Source organism: Tachypleus tridentatus, chromosome 12, assembly GCF_004210375.1.
Source record: "Tachypleus tridentatus isolate NWPU-2018 chromosome 12, ASM421037v1, whole genome shotgun sequence".
In the NCBI taxonomy this organism is placed as follows: domain Eukaryota; kingdom Metazoa; phylum Arthropoda; class Merostomata; order Xiphosura; family Limulidae; genus Tachypleus; species Tachypleus tridentatus.
Genome location: NC_134836.1, coordinates 13,336,108 through 13,363,595, shown reverse-complemented (window position 1 = coordinate 13,363,595; position 27,488 = coordinate 13,336,108). Strand labels below are relative to the sequence as shown.

Genomic DNA, 27,488 nt, shown 5'->3' with positions numbered 1-27,488 from the left:
GCACACGGTGGTACCGCGTATCAGCGCGATCATCCAGAGTTTATAAAGTTGCAGCTGCGTATTAACAATCACGTGAAAAAAATATATATACAAATTTTGGAATTTTCTACTTCAGTTCTAAGAAGTAACCAATCAGTGATTCACGACAAAATAAAGTATCCAATTCTGCTAAATCAAAAGCTGAAACTGTCAAAGTTTTTCAAACATGTCGCAACCAGGAAAGCGTGGAATTATCTTACACTTCGGTATCTGTCTTCTAAAGGTAATAAAATGTTCATTTTGTCTCAATTCTGTTTCACTGTAAGTAGAAATAGTTGTATTTATTACTGGTTTACAACTATCCTCATTTACTGATTTATTTTTTAGTTTTTGAAATTAATGCAATGCTGCTCGAGAGCTATCTTTGTTAGCCGCCCTTAATTTATAAGTGATAGACTAGTGTGTATATTTTTTGTCTTAAAGCAAAGTTATATCGGGCTATTTTCTATACCCACCAAGAAGAATGGAAACTCTTATTTATGTGTTGTAGATTTGCTGCTGTCTCACCCGAAGACAAGAGGGAAGACAGCTAGCTATAATCCATGATGACGAGAAAACCCACTTGTAGAGAAAATTATATATGTATAAACGGCTGGTATGAGTAGAGAAAGCACTATGCAGAGGAGCGAACAACGTTTAGACCTTCTTCGTTCATCGTCAGGTTCACCGATGACCGAAGAAGGTCTAAACGTTGTTCGCTCCTCTGCATAGTGCTTTCTCTATCCATACCAGCTGTTTTTACATATATAAGACAGCTACCTAGTTAACACCACCTATACAGACAACTTTTGGGTTACAGTTTGACAAGAAATAATGGGATTAACAATTACGCCACAAAGACTAAAAGGGCAAGCATATTCGATGATGGGATTTGAACCCACCACCGACAAATTATGTGTCGAGTATCCTCGCCACCAGGCCAATACTGTTTTTATATTTTTCTTTCAGAGCGTGACTTTTGTTATTGTTTATAGCTGTATATACTATGATGTATTCACCAAATACTTACCGAAAATTCCTCTTTGTAAAACTTATTTCATTAATACTCAAAATTTACTTTAATCATGTACAAGGTTTAACATTTCTTACCAAGTGTAATAGTGATTCTTAATTTTCAATAATACCGCTGGTTCAGTATTTCGAACATTTCTTTTTAATCATATAACCATAGTGGTTTTCCTACTTCTTTAAATACTGCACGTATTTCTTCTATGTCGATAATTGTTTCGTCATCTGAATTCAAAATTTTAAATTTTCAAATTAAACTCTTGTTAAACAAAATACAATTCTGTTTCTTCCGGTCTTTATTTTCTAAAACGTTACGTCTTTGACATATTTTCATAAATGGTAAATTCCCAGTGGCACAACAAGATAACTGTAGAAACGGGGTTTCAGATTCAGTTATGGGCAGAGTTTCAGATAGTTAAGCTTTGTGCTTAACTATACACAAAAAAAAAAAAAAAAACATGAATTGAATTTGTGTCGTCAACTAAATTTTAAACGTATTTGATATTTTTATCGTTGAAATAACTTACAATGACTTTTATCTATTTTTCTTATTTATTGATTTCCTATCTTGAATAATTACATTGTTAAAAAAATGCACTGAGAGCAAAAGAATACGTTGATGTTTTAATTCTATCTTCTATTTCGTTACTTTCATATGTATATCGTTAAGTTCTTTATTTTTATAATATTCCATACATTTCACTGTTGAATTCCACTTTTTACAGCTTCTTAAGATTATTCATTTGAACAATCTTGTCGTGTCTCACTCTGAGACTTGTATACATCGAGTGTTGAAACAAAACTTACAAAGTTATTCTAATGTAACTTAAAATATTTATATAAGTTATATTTTTTGCTTCTGGGATGGAGTACTTAAAATGAGACATGATATCAACTATATAAAAATTAAATATCTTTCCTCCTCCTACCAATACATTCCGCGAGTAAGGCAGTATTTGTTTTGTTTGCCTTTTGAATTTCGTACAAAGCTACACGAAGGCTATCTGCGCTAAACGTTCCTAATTTAGTAGTGTAAGACTAGAGGGAAGGCAGCTAGTCAGCACCACCCACCGCCAATTCTTGGACTACTGTTTTACCAACGAAGAGTAAGATTAACCATCACATTATAACGTCCTCACAGCTGAAAGGGCGGACATGTTTGGTGCAACAGGGATTCGAACCCGTGACCCTTGGATTACGAGTCGAATGCCTTAACCCACGTGGCTATGCCAGGCCCTGAAACTTGAAAAAAATTCTGGAATTATTATAGAAGTTTTAAAGGGGATTATTTTTCTTCATGTTGATAGAAATACTGAACTCACTAGGTTCTAAACAAGGAAAATATGCACAGATAGCTATTTTAAACTTCTCTGGTTTTGAATCCGAAACCGAAAAATTGAAAAGAATGTGGAGACATCATCTGTACTTTGTGTCATTTTTGTCATATATTTTAGGACTGTTGCTTTTGAATGCCTCGCCACCTTTCAGTGTTATACCTTTAATTAACACAGAGCAACAAAACTGCTTCAAGCCTCCACAATAACATACTGGCCCATACACTTACTACGCAGAGAAAAGGTGCCGTTCAACGGCTCCACAGTATGATACGAACGTATAGATTATATTACTCGGAATAACGCAATTGTTTCGAGCCTTCACAGTGAAATACTGGCGTACAAATTAGACTACATAGGGAAACGGTGTTGTTACCGACTCCATGGTAAGATACAAACGTACAAATTATGTTATACCAAAGCAACTGTTTCATGACTCTACAGTAAAACTGATTATTGCTTGCGCGAGATGAGACTTTTGTGCATAATGCACGTTATGGTAAATATCCGTTATCACAATTCTAACTTTACTCATTACATATTATCAAAAGCTGTTTCACGACTGAGTAACTGATTGCTTGAGAGAAAACCAAATAAAGTATTTCATTTCACAGTCTCCAGGTGCAACATTTCTAAAAGCTTGGCAAGGTAAGACAAGCAGCAAACAAGTACAAAGGTCATAACTGGAAGTTATTTGTAAATAGTAATAATGTATATAGATGTATTATGTGTAATAATTGAAATATGACTGTTTTACATAATCCTAGTCCACTAAACCACAGCCAAGATTGGTCACTCTATGAAGAGTAAAGGTCAGTTTTATATTAATGGACACAGTAGCATGAGTGCACTTGTGCTGTGTCATTGTAACGTCCGTATTGGTAGCCAGACACTGTTTAAAGGTCAATATAATAAAAATAACAAATTAATATAATGTATAATGTCACGAGATTTAAGCTATGTAGTCTACATATTTATGTTTTCTTGTTTTAATTTTTGGTCATTCAAGAACGAAAAAACACATAATTTATATTAATTTTCTAATTATCATGGTCGTTACGAGATCGGTCAGATATACTGAACCCGTAAAAATAAAATACTTTTTTTCTTAGAAACCTCAGTATCACATGTGAAATTTGAAATTCTTTAGGTCGATGTAAAACATTTTAATCTTAAAATTAAATTTACTTTGCATGCCTGATAGGCAACAAGAGAAAAAAAGGCATAACACAATCGTTGATTAACAACACTGAGACTTGATAAAACAAGTCTGATATTTGCGTATGAAAGTCTTGTAATACTTACTGAAATTTACTAATTTAAAAGTTATAGCATCAAAATTATAATAAGCACAAAACGGTTACAAGGTTGATCCCAGGGACCGAGTCCCCACTGAAAGAATGAATCGTGATTCATCGCAAAACTATTTTTATAAGCACTGATTCGTCAAATTACGTTGATGTAAGATCAGTTTTGTGTAATAGTAGAGAAGCTCGGGAAATCTTTATGATGAATTTTTAAAACGAAGAGCTCTGAGAAGCCAAAAAATGTCTTTATTCAACTGAACCAAAAAAAAGTTCGTCTTTAATGAGCTGAGCAGTGAAAGAGGGAAATCTTTATTCAGCTGAGCAATGCGTTTGTTAATGACGTCTTTACATTAGCTAAAATGATTTGATTACCAGAACGGATTTCTTCACGAGTAAAACTATCTTTACAAGAGGATACCAACAAATGATTTGAGTAATTTCCATACATAACAATTGTCACCAATGTGAGGCCCTCCCAATTATGAATAACTTCTTCTAATATCAGTCTGAAACTTATCAAGTTTCAGATGTGAGACTAACAAGCACATTTTTTCAATTATCCAAATTGTTCTTGTTTTTGATTTTTTTCCTGCAGCTAAGGAGGTTTAAGTAACCGAAAAATTCGTTTGTACCTTAAACCTGATAACTGCGGTGAATTGCCAATCCAACATGATGACGTCTAAATACTGCGTTATCGTGTATTAGGCACTTTGTTAAATCTGTTTTAGTGTTGGGTTTTCAAAACGAGTAAAGAGAACCTTACTTGTGTATCGACTGACTTCGGTTCACACTTTTCAAGCTTGTGTTTTTGTGTGTGTGTATGTATATATTTTTTACATTGATCTGATTAAAGGTGTCAACATCTTGTCAGGTGGAGTGTTAACTCTCACTTCCAACGTACTGCCATGAACTGGTATATCTACTCCTTTAGAAAACTACCATCATCAGGTATCTGTTTATCTTCTAGATCACAGCTATGGGTATATATATGTCCCCCTCTAGAGCACTGTCATAAGCATGTATACGTCCTCTCTAAAGTACTGACATTGGTAGGTATGCGTCTCCTACTGGAGCGTTGCTATTGGTACATATATGGCACTTCCTATATAGCTTTTGCTTTAACCTTGAATAGTAGGAAGATAAAAAGCCACAACATCAAAATAAAAAGCTGTTTAGAAGGTTTAAACAAATAAAAACCATATTCTATATTGTTTAGCGTACATTTCGATAACTGGATAGAAATTCTATTCAATATTGTTTAATATACCTACTAAAGGCTACATAAAAATGAGATTCTATTCTTTTAAGTGTACTTTTTAGAAGCTGAATAAAAATCATATTCTATAATGTTTATTGTATCTTTAACAGTCAAATAAAAGTCATCTTTTGTAATATTAGTGTACCTTTTAATAGCTGGATACAAATAATATTCTTTACCTAGTGAACTTGTCAGACAAAAGTCAAAACCCTATAGGCTAAATATTTATTTCTTTGCAATCTTGGGAAATTAATTCCACAATGGTGAAATTGGTTTTATAACATATATGTATTATTAACTTTAAACGGAATTTTCAAAATTACACGTTTGGAACCCTTGAGTTGGCTGCACCAGCAGACTTATAACGTGCCTGCTTATATAACACTAAAATATTTTTGCTGTGTAGAGATAACTAAAAGATGTCTTATTCTTGGTCCCTGATTTACTTTAGAGCCTTTCTCTGTAGTAGTGAGCCATTTGGTATGTGTTATATTGTGGTAAGATACTTCAAAGGCAGTATTTTATTTCCTTTTGTAACACAGAATGCGATATTGTTGCATCACAGTATAAACCTAATTCTGCATTATTATAACTAGGTTTTCTATTTCATTACTGGAAGATCACCCAACAGTTTAACATCATAATTAAAAAAACCTATTGTGTAAGATCATAACTGTAGCAGTGTTAGTATATATTACAACATAACTGTAACATCGATTACATGTATAACAGCAAAACTGTAACATTTTTAATAGATATAAAAGCATAAATATCTCATGACAGGTAAGCACTAAGTCTGTAATACTGTCTCGTGATAGGTTAATACCACGTCGGTGGTACTGTTTCATGATAGGTTAGTACCATGTTTCCGGCGAGGCACTACTAAGATCTTCAAGGCTGTCTCCATCTTGTATAAACCCTTACTGAAGTTATTTTTCCAAGGAATTCCTACTCTACAATTGTTTTATACATATTTCACTCAACATGCTTTTTGTTATCGTAATTTAACTGTGGTTAAAGGCGTCATTATTTATATTGGTACAAATTTTATACTGAATAACTAAGTCATTTCATATGATATACATCATGATTTCCAGTTGTTACTGATAGTAATATAACAAATGTTTTCAGTAAGCTTGTTGTTTAACGCAAAACGAAGTAAGGTGTTAGTTTCATGATACATAGAAACCATGGTGTTGTAATCAGGAGATTTTTAAAGATGTTTCTTCTCATTTCTTAATCGGCATTATTTTTTCTTATTCATCGCGATAGATTGTTGACTCATTTATTGGCAGTATTTTTTATCTAGTTTTTGTTTCACACGATCACGTGATATTCAGTATCATATGAATTATTTTATGTGGTAATAAACAACTTAAGCAATAAAGTTTTTCCTTAAGAATAAGGCTATAGGGTTGTTTGACGGTCAGCGACCTCTGTAATGCCCAATTTAATGGCTTTAGTGTAAAGAATTATATATAAAAAAAAGACTTGAGAAATATGTAGTTACAAAATACTGAGTATAAATGACAGTAAAGGGATCACTCCATTTTAATCATATTCTCGATATTTCATGAACTCAGAACTTAAGATATTTCTACATAGCTTTGAGATAGAATTGTACATTTTATTTATTTTACGGAGACTATCAAATATAAATTATATTTTACAGTAAAATAATATTAAATAAAAATTAAGAACTTGATCGACATTTATTATTAAAATATTATTATAGTGTTATCAAAAATAATATTTAGTAATAAAATATAATTATCCTTAGATTAAGAATAACAGTTAGTTATTCGCACTCAATAACATAATAACACTCAATTGAAATGTATCATTAACAAAATTGCTGAATCCAGAAGAATATGCGATCCAACAAAAGGGCATTCATCGTGATCTTCTTTGAAAAAGCCAGTAAATTTGTTCGACCACAAATATATGGAGAACCAATGACACTATAACAAGTCACAATAACGGAAAAGAGGTCATCCTATTTGTATACCATAATCCTCAGAAAATAAAACCAACAAAAAAAATACATGATAAATGGACAGTTCAATATGCTGTCTTATTTGCGTATTAGGATTGTTGAAGAGATTTCACAATTCAAGAAGAAAGTTATTCTAATTTTTATGCTTGTTTGCAAGAAAAAATTGCCAAGAGGTAAATGACGCAATATCTAGTAGTTTCGTGCAATATAAAGAAAACGAGAAATAATAAAAATTGCGAGGGTGAGTTAATTGGTTAATCAGTAAATTACTTATTTAGTGCGATGTCCAGTTCGGTATCAGTGAGTTAAGCATTGAGGGTTAGTGGGTCTTTTTATCAGTAATTTAGTCAGCGTGTTCAGGTACTTAAAAAAGTAAGTTAAGCGTGTAGTAGTCTCGAAATTTCTGTTTAAACGTTGTTTAAATGAACGTAGCCTGTAATCAAAAATTGTTGAAGAGACAACTTTAAAGTACGTGTTCACCATGCAAACATTACAAAATAACTCATACTATGTGTTCATTATATGAATATTAGAAAATAGACACTAATTCTATGTGTTCACCAATGCAAAGATTACAAAATAACTTTACATACATACTTTACTAAACAGCTCTACTATGTGTTCACTATATTAATATTAGAAAATAGCCCCTACTATGTGCTCACCTTGAGCAGATTACAAAAGAAGTTCTGTTACATGTTTATGATTCGAAATTCATCAAATAGCTTCTGTTGGTATTCATTGCATAAAGATTATTAGTATCTTATTTAGTTACATATGGCAAGAGGGAAAGAGAAACATATCTTACTAGATGCACTTCTGCAGGGCCCCCGAAAGTGTTCTCTTCCAACAGTTTATAAAACTAAACTTAAAAGTAACAACTATTTTTTTTATTTTAAAGTTCATATGTCATGCGGTGTTGTAGCTTATAGAGTGCATAATACTTCTCGTGGTTCATGGCATGCTTACATTTTACTTACGTTACGACAGTGCAAATTGCAACTTTTATTTTAATGCCTAATAACTAAACGACAGACAACACCCTATTGTAAAGTAGTGTGAGTGGTTAAAATAGGTGTTACTGCGCTAGGTGGCCTTCGCTTCCTTTTGAAGAATTGAAACTTTATTCATTATCTTTAAATTTACCACACTTCATATATCTATTATATTTAGAACCACGCGTAGTTGTGTTGAATAGTAGAAAAAAATACCTCAATATTATATTGCAAGAATAACATAAAAACTATAATATAAAGTATATTTAAATACTCAATGAAGGAGCATTTTTTGTTCATCTTTCTGCTCATATTGAGTGTTAGGTTACATCTGTTGCTCTGGTTGTTCGTTTTTAACACTCTTATATTTAGACATCTTTTTTCCTTTTTCACTCTAACCTTCAGTCAAAATATAGTTGCTCCAGCCAACTGTGTTCGTGCATGCTTGAACTCTAACTGTTTCGATAAGCACAACCATTTTTTTTTTTATTCAACTAATTACATTCATATCAGGAAAGGTGTACAATGCTTAGCCCTAAGCAAATGTCTATAGAAATACACGTGTTTCACGATACCTACGCTCACGGCTATAGTGAATGGCTTTACGAAAGTGAGTTAATCTTGGCTTGCAGTTCTTCCTGTTTACTTCTACATTTCAAAGACTACTTTCAATTTTATTTTTCAGTTTAAATATGTGCATGGCTCACTGGAAGGATGGGATTTCTTCAAGCAAACAAATCCCCTGCTGGGACAGAAGTGAGTCTACGGATTTACAAAGCTAAAATCAGGGGTTCGAAGATAGCCCGATGTGGCTTTGCAAAAAGAAAACATATACTCAAGCAAACAATTAACTAGACTTTATTTGACAACACCTAGGCTAGTGTCCAAACAACTCATTGAACTCTGTACATTGTTTCCTGACAACAGTCAGGATACTACTAAAACAACTCAATACACTACACTATGTATTGTGAAAACAAACAGAATAGTATTCAAACGACTCAGTACTCTGTATTTTGTTATCAGGAAAGAGAAAGTGTTCAAGTAACGAGTTGTTTGTCAAGATACAAAATGCACAGTAATAAGTTGTTTTAGTACCATATTGATTGCTGTCAGGAAACAATACACAAAGCCCGATTCGTTGTTTGAGTATTCTTCTGCTTACTGTAAGGAAACAATGTCCATAAGAATAAGTAGTTTGAATATTGCTCCTTTTGTTGTCACGGACTAAAAAAAAAGAAATTACTTACAATACTGACTTTCTTCATATTGTAGTTTGTATGAAACTATTTCTACTTACTTAAATTCTTGTAGTTATTTATGTCGCAGTTTGTATCAAACTGTTTCTAGTTACTTAAATTATTCTAGTTATTTATGTCGCGGGCCCGGCATGGCTAAGTGTGTTAAGACGTTCGACTCGTAATCCGAGGGTCGCGGGTTCGAATCTCCGTTGCACCAAACATGCTCGCCCTTTCAGCCGTAGGGGTGTTATAATGTGGTGGTCAATACCACTATTCGTTGATAAAAGAGTAGCCCAAGAGTTGGCGTTGGGTGTTGATGATTAGTTGCCTTCCCTCTAGTCTTACACTGGTAAATTAGGGACAGCTAGCGCAGATAGCCCTCGAGTAGCTTTGCGCGAAATTAAAAAACAAACAAAAACAAACTATTTATGTCGCAGTTTCTATGAAACTGTTTCTTGTTACTTAAGTTATTGAAGTTATTTAGGTCGCAGTTTGCAAGAAACAGTTTCTAGTTACTTAGATTGTTGAAGTTAATTATGTCACAATTTCTATGAAATTGTTTCTAGATATTGAAGTTATTGCAGTTATTTAAGTCACAGTTTGTATTAAACCCTTTCTAACCACTTACATTATTGTAGCTATTTATGGCACAATTTATATGAAACTGTTTCAGGTTATATAGGTTATTGTAGTTACTTAAGTCAAACTCTGTATGAAACATTTTCTAGTTACTTAGATTATTGTAGTACTTATGTCGCAGTTTGTAAAAAATTACTTCTACTTACTTAGGTTATTGTAGTTATTTGTCACAGCTCGTACGAAACTATTTCTGGTTACTTACATTATTGTAGCTATTTATGTCTCAGTTACGTGAAACTGTTTCCAGTTATTTAGATCATTCTATTATTTATGTCTCAGTTTATATGAAACTATTTCCACTTACTTAGATAAGTGTACTTATTTGTGTCGCAGTTTTTCAAAACTCTTTCTAATTACTGAGATTATTGTAGCTATTTATGTCGCAGTTTAAATAAAACTGTTTCTAGTTACTTAATTTATTCTAGTTATTTATGACAGTCTATAAAAAACTGTTTCTAATTACATAGATTATAGTACTTATTCATGTCATAGTTTATATAAAACTGTTTCTAGTTCATTTGATTATTGTAGTTATTTATGTCTCAGTTTGTATGAAAATGTTTCTAGTTACTTAGATTGTAGTAGTCACTTATGTCGCAGTTTTATTAAACCATTTCTGGTTACTTAGAGTATTGTTGTTGTTTATATCTCAGTTTATATGAAACTGTGTCTACTTACTTAGATTATTTTACTTATTTGTGTCCCAGTTTGTATAAAACTGTTTCTAGGTACTGAGATTAGCCCCCCGCTACTACAGCGGTATCGCTCCAGATTTTCAACGCTAAAATCAGACGTTCGATTCCCCACGATGGGCTCAGCAGATAGCCTGATGTGAATTTGTTATAAGAAATCACACACATATTTAGATTATTCTAGTTATTTATTTTGCAGTTTGTATGAAACTGCTTTTAGTTACTTAGGTTATTGTAGTTATTTATGTCGCAGTTTGTAAGAAACTCATTCTAGTTACTTGAATTAATGCAGATATTTATATCACAAATTGTACTAAACTGATACTAGTTACTGAAATTATTGTAGTTATTTATGTCACAAGTTATTTGAAACTATTTCTGGTTAGTTAGATTATTGTAGTTATTTATGTCACAAGGTATTTGAAACTATTTCTGGTTAGTTAGATTATTGTAGTAAGTTATATCCCAAGTTATATGAAAATATTTCTGGTTAGTTAGATTACCCCAGTTACTAATGTCGCAGTTTGTAAAAAAATGTTCCTAGTTACTTAGATTATTGTATCTATTTATGCCACAGTTTATATGAAACTCTTTCTAGTCATTAAAGTTATTGTAGTTACCTATGTCGCAGTTTGTATGAAATTGTTTCTTGTTACTGAGATTATTGTACTTATTACTGTCACAGTTTGTATGTAACCGTTTCTAGTTACTTAAGTTATTGTAGTAATTTATGACATAGTTTGTATGAAACTGTTTCAATTTACTTATTTTATTGTAGTTATTTATGTCACAGTTTCTAAGAAACTGTTTCTAGTTACTAAGATGATAGTAGTTATTTATGTATACTTTATATGAATGTGTTTCTAGTTACTTAAGCTACTGTAGTAATTTATGACGTATTTTGTATGAAACTGTTTCAAGTTACTTAAGTGTTCTTGTCAATTATATCTCAGTTCATATGAAACTGATTCCAGCTACTTAGATGATTCTAGTTATTTAAGTTGCAGTTTGTATGAAACTATTGCTTTTTACTTAGATTGTGGTAGTTAGTTAAGTCAGAGCTCATTTGAAATGTTTTCTAGTTACTGAAGTTATTGTAGTTATTAATGTCAAAGATTATATTAAACTGTTTCTCGTTACTTAGATTATTGTAGTTGTTTATGTCGCTGTTTGTATAAAACTATTTCTAGTTACTTCGATTGTAGTAGTTATTTTTATAACAGTATATATGAAACTGTGTCTCCTTACTTAAGTTATTATACTTATTTATGTCGCAGTTTACTGTTTGTAGCTTATGTAAAACTGTGTCTAGTTACTTATATTATTTTAGTTATTCATGTGGCAGTTTGAATGGAAGTATTTCTGGTTACTTAGATAATTGTAGATATTTATGTCACACTTTATATTTAACTCTTTCTAGTTACTTAAGTTGTTGTAGTTATTTATGTCACAAATTCTATGAAACTATTTGTCGTTAGTTTGATTATTTAAGTTATTTATGTCGCACTTTATAAGAAACTGTTTCTATTTGCTTCGATTAGAGTAGTTATTTATGTCGCAGTTTGTTCAAAACTGTTTCTATTTGCTTCGATTAGAGTAGTTATTTATGTCGCAGTTTGTTCAAATCTGTTTCTATTTGCTTCGATTAAAGTAGTTATTTATGTCACAGTTTGTTCAAAACTGTTTCTAGTTACTGAAATTATTGTAGTTATTTATGTCGTAATTTGTACCAGACTGTTTCCAGCTTTTTAGCTTACCGTAGTTATTTATGTTACAGTTTGTCCTGAACTGTTTCTACTTTGTATAAAACTGTTTATAGTTATTTAAATTATTGTAGTTATTTATGCCGCCGTTTGTATCAAACTGTTTTTAGTTACTTAGAATATTGTGGTTATTTATGTGACAGTTTGTGCTAAACTATTTCTGTTTACTCAAATTATTGTAGTTATTTATGTGACAGTTTGTGCTAAACTATTTCTGTTTACTCAAATTATTGTAGTTATTTATGTGACAGTTTGTGCTAAACTATTTCTGTTTACTCAAATTATTGTAGTTATTTATGTGACAGTTTGTGCTAAACTATTTCTGTTTACTCAAATTATTGTAGATATTTATGTCAGTTTATAGGAAAGTGTTTCTATTTGTTTAGATTAGTGTAGTTATTTACGTCTCAGTTTATATGAAATTATTTCTGGGTACTTAGCTTACTGTAGTTACTTATGTCACAGTTTATGTGAAACTGTTTCTAGTTGTTTAGATTACTGTACTTATTAATGCCACAATTTCTATGAAACTGTTTCCAGGTACTTAGATTATCGTAGATATTTATATTTAACTCTCTTTAGTTACTTAAGTTAGTGTAGTTATATTTGTCCCACTTTATATGAATCTATTTCTATGTACTTAGATTATTCTAGTTATTTATATCTCAGTTTGTATGAAACTATTTCTAGTTACTTAGATTACTGTACTTAATATCACAGTTTATATGAAACTGTTTCTAGTTTGTTTGTTTTTTATTTCGCACAGAGCTAATGTGCTAGCCGTCCCTAATTTAGCAGTGTAAGACTAGAGGGAAGGCAGCTAGTCATCACCACCCACCGCCAACTCTTGGGCCACTCTTTTACCAACGAATAGTGGGATTGACCGAAATATTATAACGCCCTCACGGCTGATAGGGCGAGCATGTTTGGCGGGATGGAGATGCGAACCCGCGACCCTCAGATTACGAGTCGCACGCCTTAACACGCTAGGCCATGACGGGTCCTGTTTCTAGTTACGGAGATTACTGTAGTTGTTTATATCGCAGTTTGTATAAGACTGTCTGTACTTAGATTATTTTAGTTATTTTGTCGCAGTTTGTATGAAACTATTTCTGGTTAATTAGATTATTGTAACTATTAATGTCCCAGTTTCTATGGAACTGTTTCTAGTTTCATAGATTATTCTAGTTATTTATGTCTCAGTTTTTATGAAACTATTTTTGGTTACTTAGACTGTTGTAGTTATTTATGTCACAGATTGTAGGAATCTGTTTCTAGTTACATAGATTATCGCAGTAATTTATCTCACAGTCTATATGAAACTGTTTCTCGTTTCCTACATTATTGTACTTGTTAATGTCACAGTTTATATGAAACTGTTTCTCGTTTCCTACATTATTGTACTTGTTAATGTCACAGTTTATATGAAACTGTTTCTTATTCCTTATATTATTGTTCATATTTATGTCAAAGTTTACATGAATCTGTTTCTAGTTTCCTAAGTTATTGTAGTAATTTCTGTCGCACTTTGTATGAAACTGTTTCGAGTCACTTAAATTATTGTCGTTATTTATTTTGCCGTTAGTATCAAACTATTTGTAGTTACTTAAATTACTCTTATTACTTATATCACAGTGTGTGCTAAACTGTTTCTAGTTTTTATAAAACTACTTCTGGGTACTTAGATTGTTATAGTCATTTATCTCGCAGTTTTATGAAACTATTTCTGGTAACTTGGATCATTGTAGTTATTTATATCTCAGTTTCGATGAAACAGTTTTTAGTTACTTAGATTACTGTTGTTATTTACGTAACAGTTTATATGAAACTGTTCTTACTTTCTTAAGTTATTTTAGTAATTTATGTCGCAGTGTCTATGAAACTATTTAAAGTTACTTATGTTATTGTAGTAATTTATGTTACAGTTTGTATGAAACTGGTTTTAGTTACTAAGATTATTGTAGTAATTTATGTCGCAATTTGTATGAAACTGTTTATAGTTCCTTAGATTATTGTAGTTAGTTATGTCGCAATTTGTATGAAACTGTTTTTAGTTACTTAGATTATGGTAGTTATTTATGTCAGTTTATTTGAAACTGTTTCTAATTACTTAAGTTATTGTAGTAATTTTTGTCGCAGTTTGTATGAAGCTGCTTCTAGTTACTTAGATTACAGTCGTTTTTTATGTCACAGTTTGTACTAAATTGTTTCAAGTTTATATAAAACTGTTTCTAGTTACTTTATTTATTGTGGTTATTTATATCAGTTTATATGAAACTATTTCTGGTTAGTTAGTTTATTGTAGTTTGTATAAAACTGTTTCTATTTACTGAGATTATTGTAGTTATTTGTCTCACAGTATATATGAAAGTGTTCCCAGTTAGTTTTACAACGCTGAAATAAGGAGTTCGATTCCCCTCGGTGGGCTAAGCAGATAGCCCGTGTGGCTTTGCTATAAGCGAGCACACTCCTAGTTAGTTAGATTAGTGTAGTCATTTGTGTCACAGCTTGTACCAAACTGTTTCTTGTTACTTTATTTATTGTGGTTATTTATATCAGTTTATATGAAGCCATTTCTGGTTAGTTAGTTTATTGTAGTTTATATAAAACTGTTTATATTTACTGAGATTATTGTAGTTATTTATGTCGCAGTTTGTATGAAACTGTTTTAACTACTTAGAAATTGGTAGTTATTTATGTTACAGTTTATACGAAACTGTTTCTAGTTACTTAAGTTATTTTAGTCATTTATGTTGCAATTTGTTTGATACTGTTTCTAGTTACTTAGATTATTGTAGTTATTTTCGTCGCAGTTTGTACGAACTGTTTTTTGTTGCTTATATTGTCGTAGTGACTTGTGTCACAGTTTGTACAAAACTGTTTCTAGATAATTGGATTATCGTAGTTATTTGTGTTACAGAGTATACGAAACTGTTTCCAGTTAGCTAGAATACTGAAATGGTTCCTTCTTTAGTGTGCACGAAACTAGTTTTGGTTGGTTAGATTATAAAGTTGTTATTGTAGTTTAATTAGTTTTCGTTTGTGAATCTTCCGTATTTTGATCAACAGTGAATTAAATCCTATGTTTAAACCTTTCGGTAGCTTTACATTATGAAGCGAAGTGATCTTGATTTTTTATAATAAAGCCAGGAAGAAGTTTCCCTGAGCATATCTTCATATTTCGCTAATACTGCATGAAACTTATAACAGTAATATAGTATAATACGCTTATACAGTACTAAACATATTATAGTTAATATACTACAATACAGCATAAAATATGTAACAGTTAATACAGTACATTACATTTAGATAGTGTGAAACGTGATTGTTAATAAAGTACAGAGAAAGAAATATGTGACTTTTAATACAATACAACTCACTAATTCAACAGGAAACATGTGACAATTAATTTAGTGCAATATGATAATAGAGAAAGAAATATGTGACTTTTAATACAATACAATTCACTAATTCAACAGGAAACATGTGACAGTTAATAGAGTATATATAATACGCTAATACAGCATGAAGCATATGACACTTAATACAGTACAATATCACAATAAGGATAGCAAGATACTACCACTTTCACTTCAGTATCTTAGCAACCTTCAATGCTTGTTACGGGCACAGAACAAATACCTCATTATATAGCTTTTCGCTTAACAACAAGCAGAAAAACACAATCACCTTCATTTTATAAAGCCAACATTCACTTTATTTTAGTCTTTTTAAGATAGTAGCACAAAATTATTTAAGGTTTCTTTTGAGGGATTTTATTGTGTGAATGGAGGGGTATCTGTAAGAACATTTAAATATTCCAAACCCGGAAAATAACCTTCTCTAAATGAAATTTTAAGGACGATATGAAAACATTTTCAATAACTAAAGTAAAGTTTTTATTTAGTCATAAATATCTTCAAAGTTCTGATATTGATACTAAGTAGTTAAATTAACAGTATCAATACTTTGGACTAAACTATGGCGGCTAAAAAGCTATAGCACAGTAATTATGAATTTTATCATGTACTAAATCGTTACATTTATGTATACTATATACATGTGTGTAATAAAAACACTTATATATTCAGATCGTTGAGAGAAAAGACAAAGTTTACTAATTTGAGATTTTTTTTCTGACGTTAGTTGTTTCTTTTAGAACTTCAAACTGAAAATACTTTGTTTACTTTAAATGGAAATATTCCAATATTTGAAATAATATGGCTCATTGTGGTGTTTTCTTTATGTCCTTTTCTAAAAAAGCACCTAAAACTTTGAATGTCAATCATCTACAATAAATAATTTCAGAAAGAAAATACCTTTTAGTTGAGCTTAATTTCAAAGGGAGTTTTTCTCATCATCGTTACTTTGTCCAGTTGTCAGTTAGGTAACACATACACGTACACACACAAATGTTACAACTGTCAGTCTGTAATTTGCTGTTTCTCCACCCAAACACAGTTTAGTTGAATTTGTGGCTCTTGGTGCATGGGCCTCAACACGAAACAAGATTAACTAAACTGTTGACTAGCTTAGAATATGCATTGAAAGTTTATCTCTTGACCATCTTTCGAATTATAAACATGAAAAACCGTTTTGGTTGCTTTTTTACCGAATGAGACCGATTACACGACCTGAGAACACCTGAAGATATCCTGATTAACAAACCTGATAAAGAAAATTGAATTGTTCATGGAACCGTTAAGATGTCTACATTTAAAACATTCATGAAGTAGTTTTTAATCGTACCAAACTTGGAAAACTTCTAAATATCACTAAAGAGTCAAAGCTTCAAACATTTCTTTTAGATAACATGATTTATGATGTTGTTTACATGTAGGTTAGACCTATTGTTTCTCATAGAATTGACTATTTGTTTACCTTATTTTTAGCAATCATCAGAACAACTTAGACAAGTCCATCTTTATTTAATGTCATAATTTATTCTAGAAATACAAAATATTTATTTGTAAGATCTGTTGAAACTTTATAAAAGTTTTCGTACAGACACAAATGCAAGTTCTTCAATCATTACACAATGGAAATTAGAAATGGTTTTCATTTCAACATGACTTAATTATATGATTTACACATTAATATTCTTTATTAAACTGTTTTTTATGAACCAATCCTATATTTGTCTGCTTTGAAGACATGTAAACTATTTTACTGTTCAATAGGTTCTTACGGATTGCTCCTACGTACTGCCTCATTTGAAGACATTTAAATCCTTTTGCTCTTGAATAAGAATAAATAAAAATATCAAATAAAAGAAAATTCCGAGTAAAACACATGATATAGAATAACGTCTGCAAAGAAACGCAAAGAACAATACATTTTGTATGGAATTAGTCTCAAGAGTTTAGCTTGTAAACTTTGCACAAAACGTACTACCAATATATTACTCTGATTAAGTATTTGTTGGCATATATATCTGATTAGTACATAATTTAAGTAAATTTTACAATGCCACTGAGACCACTATGAAATAAAAAATACTGTTTTATCTTATAAATTATTTTGAAGATAAACCTAATTATTTCCCAAATTAAACTCGAGCTGGAAAAAGTTCATTTTGATTCAAGTTTGGAACAGCAACCTTAATATAAAAGTCATGATCTTATGTGAACAAAAGAAATAAATGAAATAAACTCATAAATCGCTTCCACTAAACATGAGGCAGTGAGGTTACAGGGTACAGTAGCCATATAAAGCCCCCTTTTTCTGTAGGTTTGTTAAAGAATCTTAAAGTTCAAGTTCACGTGTTTCTTAGCTCACAACACCTGGGGCGAAGGTCCCGTGCTGATTGTAGTGGAAGAGTGATTTATGTGAGATACACCTGTAACCAAAGCGTTATCTGTCGTGATTTCCGCCTTTCATTATTCGTGCTGATTCTCAAACTGTATATACAACTACATTCTTGATCTTACTGAAACGTTAATCTTCATTTTAAACAACAACAAAAATATTTCATTTGCTTAAATGCTGTTTCAAGCGTAAGCTTTTTGTTGTACGTCTGTAACGAAATATATACTGTTAGAGTAAATTCCATTAAAGGATAATAAATTCCTTATACATATATATATATATATATATATATATCCATATTTATGATTGATCACGAGCATGTCCGCAAGGGAGTGGCACTAGAGGGCGCTAAGGTCACTTTTTTTTAAACTTCGTGGGTTTCATCCTCTAGACATTCCACAGGCTTATTAGAATTTCTAATGACCGAATCCCACCTCTTGTCGCTCAGGTATTTCAAACACGTCACTCATGTTTAAAAGCATGAAGATTTTTATTATTAATCATTTTGTTTCCATGGAAATGGGAATCCTAAACTGTTCATGTGTGTCCGCTGTCCTTTACATATTGGAAAATAGAATTCACAACACGTTTTTTAAACAATAGAAATAAATTAAACTAATCCAGATAGTGATAATTTCAATCAAAACTGAGAAGTTACAAAGGTTGGATATTATATCTTAAATTAACTGTAAGTGAAAGATAACATAGTGTATAGAAATAGACTTTTTAGAAAAGCGCATTAACTTGACGTAGATTTTTAACGACACCACAATGCCACATATTCATCAACTCATATTCGTCAGAAAATTCACATCTAGTAAAGTATAATGTATTTCATTAGTCCTATTGTTAAGCACTATGTATGGACCACTTATATTGTCCGTGGATGCGTCAGGCAACTGCTCTGCTCTTTGTTTGTTTTTCGATGTTTGCACAACGCAACAAAGGCTGTCAGAGCTACATTCCTAATTTTAAACCGATGTATTAGAAGAGACTCAAGCTTTTCAATAATATTTAGTTTACGCTTTTCTGACCGCATAGTGAATATATTTGACTGTCACCCTTATAATGCGCCTATGGCCCCAAACCAAGGAGCGTTTTCTTGTTGTTGAATTCGTAGATTCAAAGTTCGACAAACTGGCCACAGGGCGTCGCTCTGCTGTTAACTTGCTTTAGGTTTTAAAACGATGGGCGTTAGTATCCTGTTATATATATCAATTTACTTCAACTTTTCAGGAAAGAGATAAAAAGTTTGCTGTGTTTAATAAGTGGTACATTAAACAAACAAAAGCAGATACATCACTATATCTGAAGAAACAAATTACAGAGATTTTAGTTCTTGCCTGCAATATAAATTCTTGTTTATCATCCAAAACTGTTAGAAAAAAATAAGCATCTATGTTTTACATTTATAGGAAACTTGCTGAAATTATCTGTTACTGTCCATAGTTTGATGTACTTGCCAAGAAAGTAAACTTATTCAGAATCAGAGAACGAAGAAGAAAAGCCAATAATGATAAGAAGCTTGACACAGTGGGAGAAAGCCCATTGTTTAGCGTCCCCGAAATTTGAATTTGAAAGTTTAAAGCGCTCATCCCTTGCCGCAGAAAGGTAGTTCGGACTATGGAGCCCGTAGAAGCGCTAGTAGAATGACTGTCAAATTCCACTATTCGATCAGACAGTAGAAGCCCAAGACATGGTTGTGGTCTATTTACCTTCTATCTAGTCTTGGAACGTCTAACCGCAAATAGACCTCTGTGAAGTTTAATGCTAATATTTAAAAAAACAACAACATAATTTGAGGAAGGGGATAATAAGTAAGTTTTAATTGATAAATAAAGAAGCTAGAAACTTAATCTCAGAACTATATAATTAATAAAAAAATTATTTAAATCTAGCCTAGAAAATCAATAAGTTGGCCACAATTTGAGAAAGAGGACAAGTAGACAAACCTCAATTGGAGAGAAGCTTCAAATTCATAGCAATTCTTACCACTTTGTTTACTTCTATGTCCTTTTTATGCAGTTTATTCTGACAATCTAAACTCTTTTTTTCTACCTCTGAGAGTAATGTGAAAAGATAAACATAAGCTATATAATCGAAACTTAGTGGTAAACATTAATGTTGGAAAGTACAAACTATTTTTGTTTAATAACTTGAAATGGATTAATGTAACGTGTAGCACAAATTTAAAAATAAATTCGCAAACCTCGTGTTGAATTTAAATAAACAAAACACAAAGTGCTTATATTTATATTTGAGGTTGGCAAGTTAAGAGTGGTTTTGGTGATATAAAAATAACGTACAGATATGTTTGATTTCTTAAAAGTTTCCCGTTCCTTAATTAATAACCTTTATGTTTGGTTTCTTAAAGAAGCCTTTGTTACTTCGACTCTATACATGTTTTATAACAGTTAGTATAAGGTTGCTTTCTTTCTTCTTATTTTATCAGTCTCAGGATGGTTTATGGGAATATTTTTGTTATTACTGTTTGTATCCAGTTGAAAGGTTACGAACGTTGAACTTAAATTTGAATATTTTTATGTTTAAGTCATTACCCTTAAGCTTTACCCTTAATTTTCGAAAGTGTATATTATTTTGTTAATTTTTAAGTGATAGTGGTCATTCACTACAATAATGACGTAGCAGTAGACAGGAAGAGATTTCAGATAGATATGGCCAATTTATACAGTGGCGATTAATGTATAGGAATACTACGATAACAGTCTTCAGGTGTTTATGGTGAGCCCCATAAACAGTTTTAACACATAAAAATGACAAAGAACAAAAGTGAACTATTTGTAGTTGTGTGTTCTGTATCGCTAAATCAGCTATAGCTTCGAGCATAGCATACAAAACGAACGTCTGAAGTTGATGGTTAAATAAGTGGGTTTGGAACAAATGTCTATCGTAGCTTTCACTGCAGTTTTCAGTAACTCTTTCATTCAATATTAATATCACTACTCAGACCATATAATCCTGGGGAAACTGCAGCCACTCAACTGCGACTACTTCCTGAGGTTCGCTGCAGGAGAGCTGCTGAAACTATCGGACCGGAAATAAGTTCAAAGAAGCCGCGAGATAATTTGAACATAGCACCCTGTCGTGAAACAAGAGATACACAATTGTACACAAATACAGATATCATGTAAAGCAAGTACTCTTGTCCGACTGAGGTAAAATGGCTGACATCTCGTTTTACCGAGAAACTTTTTATTAATAGTTTCTTATATATTGGTTTTCTATGCTATGATCATTGGGAAATTTGGTCGATTAGATTCAGGACATTATGTTCCAGGACTTCAGTCAACGCCCAATAAACGATCTTAGTAAGCAGGTAGTCTTTCTACTTGAACTGCTGGTGACCTTAGTGCGGAAAAATAATAACAGGGGTCATATAACCACACGTTAGGGTTACAACGACATTTATTCTGTGTAACCATTGTCGCTTGCTTTGTGTGACGGAAGATAACAAGTGAAAGTTATCTGTCTTTGTACTCGTATACTGATATGCCTCTCCAAGATTTTCCTTTAAAATGTTACAGATGTAATTCTCCCTTTTCGTTTAATGATATACAGCTTATTCAGTGGTTAAATGCATTAGCTGTAAAAAGGGTTTAAATCAACACAACCATAAATATATGTATATAAATATAATAGTATCGTTTTTTTGTCTATTGCATGTTCATGGTGTGGAAGTTCATTAGGTCTGTGCAGGGGGTTTCATACAGGTTTTCAGCTTTACATTTGCGGTTCTAATGGGCGTTTTTGCATTTTTTAAACAATACTTCGCATCCTGTTGATAAATCTTTACCAAATTTGGCATTAAGAGTTATTGGATATCTTGATGACGAGTTATTGGATCTATGTGGAAAAAACATTTTGTAGTTTATTTGTTTTTACAATTACACATAAGAGAAGCGACTTTTCATGTCCTAATTGTGAATTTACATAACTTCCATCCAGTGGACGGGTACTCCATCTAATATATAATAAATATTTTTCTATGTTGCTACTAAAACAACCAAAGTGACTTATTTTGATATTAAACTTTATCCCTTTAGTAGAGGGTTGATTCTTCCCATATTAAATATTCAGACTTATGTCAGAGGTTAAATATATCCTCGTGAACATTTCACATCTATTGTAGGTGTTGATTCTTTCTCTGTGTAATAGTCTTGTTATTTCTGCATGTATGTTCACACTTATAAAAGGAGTCGACTCTTTCAATACATAGTCTTCAGACTTTTGGTAAGAACTAATTATTTCTTTATATCTTTAAAACTGTAATAGGAATTGAACCATTGATGTAAAAATCTTCAAACACGTCGTAAGGATTGAATATTTCTAAAGGAAATCTTCACATCTATAATATATGAATTAATTAGATGAGAACCATTTCCTTCTATAAAACCAAAATTTACATGTTTTCGTGGCGTGTGAGATACAAACACAGATTTGCTCATGGTTTTTCTCCTCTAAATAATCATAATTTCCATGATTGTTTAGCCTGTGGTATAAAAACACAGATTTTATCATGTATTTTTTTTTATATAAAACTGTTTTTAGAACAATTCACTTGATGACTCCCACTCTCCTCTCACGTGAAGGTAAATATTAAACAACTTTCTGAAATCTTTGAAGTCAACCTCGACTTGTTATATTGAACTGTTTTAAGACAAGGATTTTTTAATCTCTAAACTTTTACTTATTGAACTTTTAACGTATATATTTGTATTACATAGTCGCCATACTTGCATCGTTTCTTGTCGCTTATTTTGTCTCTAAAACCATCTCTAATTATTTCTCAAAGTTTCGTCCGACAAGAATATCATATTCATTAAACATTCTGTTTGTTAGTCTAGATGTTCGCACAAAGCTAACACAGGGATTATCTGTACACAGACACATATAATCTTGAACTGATAGACTAAAGGGAAAGGAGATATCCAACAATTACTCATCGTCAGTTCTTGGGCTACTCATTACAAACTAATAGTGGGATTTTACTGTTCATCTTACATAGAATTTGCATGTGATGTCAAGTCCTATTTATTCAATGCCGCCAAACCTTCCTTTCTAGTAGTCAACACCAAAACAAGATATGATAAAGCTTCATATGCTCTCAATATCGTAAGCATGGCCTCTGTCAAAAGTTACGAATCCAAAACTTTACGGCTTTGAAGCTTCTCGTTTACGTTTTCTTCAGACATGTTTTCGAGAAAATTTATAGCGTTACGTAACACGGTATCAAAGACAAGTGTGTTATGCTTCAGCTCAGAAAACCGCAACACTTGATTGGAAACTGGAAAACATAGCAGAGTAAAGTGTAGGCTACTTGTTAAATACCTCTATTGAGCATCCACATCATCAAATTACAGGTCAAATTTTCTCGGCGACAGGACGCGTACCATCAATTACAGGTTCCATATTCTGATTATAAAAGAGTTACATAATAAATTTTCAATTTTAACTAGAATCACTGATACTTTATAGCGATAAATATCAAATTAATTTACAAAAAAATTATAAATCATATTCAGTATTGATTAGTTAATAAGTTATCTACCTTATAAAAGTCTCCATAACAAAAAATTGAAACCAATTTACTATCCATTGTTTGTGTCTAAAATATCTAATTATAATATTATAATTCATATATGTTATCCGGTTTACATTAATATTTTTTTTTTAATAGAAACTTTTATTTGATTAGTAGATATAGTAAAATCAGTCACATATTTCGTTAAACCAATAAAAATAGTGTTTTGGTGTACTTAGTACTAATTACATGTAGCATGCTTCATCTTTAACACGATATATTACAAAAACTATAAAATACGTTAATTATGAATGAGATTTGGGCTTCCTCAGTCATAGCAGACCCCAGTAATAAAGCGGCATGTCTGTGGACTCACATCGCTAGAATCCGGGTTTCAGTACTCGTAATAGGCAGAGCACAGATAGCCCATTGTATAGCTTTGTGCTTAATTCCAAATAAACAAACAGTTATGACATGTAATTTACCAAAAGTCTCTCAGTTTGATTGTGTATTAAATAAATAGAGATTTATGTGAGTCAATTTTAATATTTCTGTATTCATGATATTTTACTTTATTCTATAGGTGACGCTGATGATCGACGGACAGAGAGCGCTTCCTCCAGATATGCCTCAGTTGGAGAACCTGGATGTAGATTGTGCAAAAGATGGGATGACAGTGACGGTCGAGTTTGACAAAACTTTTGGAGGAGTTATTTACTCCAAAGGATTTTATGATGTCGATATTTGTCGTTTTGTCAGCGCCACCTCACGAGATGCAAGAAGTTTCACATTTCAAATCCCTCTAGCGGCATGTGGAACAGTTGGGCAATTCGAGATTCTAACGCATGACCAGGATATGTATCTAGAAAATACGGTAATCATTCAGAATGACCCTTATATTCAGGAGGCGTGGGATCAAGCTAAGCGTCTGAGGTGCATATGGAGTCACACATTAATGAAGACTGTGTCTGCTCGACCTTTCGAAGTCTACCAGCCTTTCACAGTACCAGTAACTTTCACCCAAGATACCATCAATGCCCTTATGGAGGTCCAAGTAGGAAAGGGACCCTTCGCAGCCCCTGCTTCTGGATACTTACACGTTGGAGATGAGACTAGCCTTGTGGTTTATCTCCAAGATCCGACTAATAGGTTTGACGCAGAGATGATGGGGTGCGAGGCGTCCAACGATAAAGGATTTTCTGTTGCTCTAACCGACGAGAATGGCTGTGTCAAGCGACCTGAAATGATGACGCCATTTTACAAGACACGTGACACGCGTGAAACAGGCGCTGATCTGATTATATATTCTTACTTCAAAGCTTTCAAACTACCAGATACCACACACTTCTATATTCGTTGTGACATGAAAGTTTGCCTCAAGAAGTGTAATGCTCATTGTGTTCTTCACATCAACAACAAAACGTCTCGACACCGACGTGAAACCGATGAAGTTGTCAAAACAACACATCTTATTCGTAGTTTAACTGTGTTTTCTAAAGAAAATCTAGAGATGGCGCTATTTCCCGCAGCGGACTATTACTGTTTGTCAAAGTCTGCCTTTGTAATAGGAGGATCAGTTGGCGTAGTGGTTCTCATATTGGTTTTTGGCGTGGTTGTAATAGGTTTTAAAAAAATCAAAGGTTATCAAATGCTACTGAAAAAATGCGAAGAATGTTATGTTAAGAACTAATGTTCACAGTCACTTTTAGACACAAATCATTTACCCAGTTAACCTAAGTGGTAAAATACTTCAAGTGAAAACAGCACAACTGAATAACACATTCCTGTAAATTCTAGCTTTTATATATCTCGGATTTACTGATGCTTTGTGCTGAATCTTACAAAAGTCTTTATGTAGCAGACAAATATATATTATGTATCTGTACCTCTTTGAAGATGTATTCATAACATTTACTGTATGATGATTTGGTCAGTATGATCTGTAGCATTATTTTTTTCTAAGAGGTAGTTGTAAACCGCATCTTTAGCACATTCTACAATATTCTTTTCTGACGGATAGTAATCAACAGCAACTGTAGCACATTCTATAATGTTTTATTGTCACAGGTAATTGTAAACCGTATCTGTAGCACATTGTAATATTTCGTTTTAATACTTTTTTCTCTACAGCAGCTTACTTTAATAATAATGGTTTTCTTCATATTTTTCACATTAAGAACGAGGTGTTCTTACTTCCGTGAACTTTTCAGGTTAAAAAACAAAGCGCGTTATTATTCTCGTAATCTTTTAGTTTGAAAATAGATGGTTCATACTCTCGCAAACAAAAAAAACAACACGAAACAGGAAATGTAGTTCTTAGAATGTAGTGTCAGTAACCAACCTCAAAAGAAATAACAGCTGGGTACTTACTTTTTCGATCATATCTGAATTTCATTCATTGATTGCATTTAGTTTGCTTTGGTCCATTAGCCAGTTATTTGAGTTCGAATTATACTACTTTTATCTTGCCCATAATTTACCTCCTTTAAGAGAATAATTGTTTTCAAACCTGGAAAATTGTTGTGCTGGTTCCAAAAATCACCTCTCATTAAGTTAAAAACGCGTGAGATGCTTGCAAGTAACGTTAATTAAAAACGTGTGCTTTGTAATTTGTAGGAAACTTTTATCGAATACACCAAAACCATATAATGCAATATTGTAGTTTGATGGACATCTAAAGACTAGTTTTTCACATCCACAAAACTTGACAAGGGTAGTTTTTCTAAGTAAACAGATAGATATTTCAAGATATAGATGATCAGTCAAAGGATTTTTACACGAATATTTGAATATCTTGTATACTTAATGTTTAACACTCTGTAAGTATGTTTTAATCAAGTAGGTACCAAATTAGTCTTATTTCTAACACCAGGGGTCTACATTAGCAATACGTTAAGAGTATAATATTTAAAACTTAAGATTTAAAAAATGTGTTTTATAATGGTTGCTGCCTCTCCTGGAGGCGTTATAACATGTTACCTTCAAACCTTGCTAACAAAACGACTGACAAGATGAAACTAACTTATATACCAATAGTTTCTTAAGACTACTAAAGCCAGCTTCAGTCCATAGGAACTTGCCAGGTAAAGAACTCATATAAAACATAATACATGATTAAATTTTTTTTATATATATTGTGGGTAATAATAATTCAGTCTAGACAGCCATAGGCGGAGTAATCAGAAGCCAGAGGGTAAGGGGAATGATAGTTCCTCTCTTGGTTTACGCCAGTAATACCTATTAATAATTTTAAAGATACCCATAAGCTAAATCTCATTTCAGAAATTACTTCATTTCATGTATATAAATGTTCTTCACCTGAAGTAATTTTGTTTATGGTAAAGTAACCATCAACTTTGTCTGTACAACGTTTAGAACTAAAATTTTCTAAACCCTATCTGCAAGTATATCAATTATAATAGCTTGGTTAATTTCACGTGTAAAATGTATGTTGCTATCGAAAAAGTATTTCTATGTTTAAGAGATTTCTTCCTGAAAGTATAATGCAAAGAAACATATACTTTTCAATTAATATACGTATGTAGTTCGATGAGCTAATGGCAATTCTGCTGAATAAAATAATGTGCGACACATAATACTCTGTATTGTTCACACTTCAAATTGTTTTCTTTATGAAATGTTATTTGTTTCATATTAAATTACTTGTGCATAATGTATGACGTCAAATGAATTACCTCAAATGAATTATTTAGATTTTCTCCTTATAATACTTTATAGATTTACAGTGACATCAACAGCTTGGTAATTTCTTGGTTCGATGGTGTAAGGTTGTTTTTTTTTTCATGTAAACGACTAATCCTGGTTAAATAATAAAATTTTATTTTGGATTTTGTAACAGAAAA

At 32.0% G+C, this 27,488-nt stretch overlaps 1 protein-coding gene across 1 annotated transcript; it reads left to right on the top strand.

Moving 5' to 3' along the window:
- Window positions 1–27,488, top strand: LOC143234849 (cuticlin-3-like). Its single transcript, XM_076472524.1, has 2 exons — window positions 1–262; window positions 24,209–27,488. The coding sequence occupies exons 1-2, from the start codon at window positions 206–208 to the stop codon at window positions 25,313–25,315; spliced, it is 1,164 nt and encodes a 387-aa protein (XP_076328639.1). The 5' UTR covers window positions 1–205; the 3' UTR covers window positions 25,316–27,488.

Excerpts from the sequence above, each read along its gene's own strand:
- LOC143234849 (XM_076472524.1), top strand. The coding sequence starts at position 206 with ATGTCGCAACCAGGAAAGCGTGGAATTATCTTACACTTCGGTATCTGT. Across the intron at positions 263-24,208 it reads TCGGTATCTGTCTTCTAAAG|GTGACGCTGATGATCGACGG; the intron begins GTAATAAAATGT and ends TTTATTCTATAG.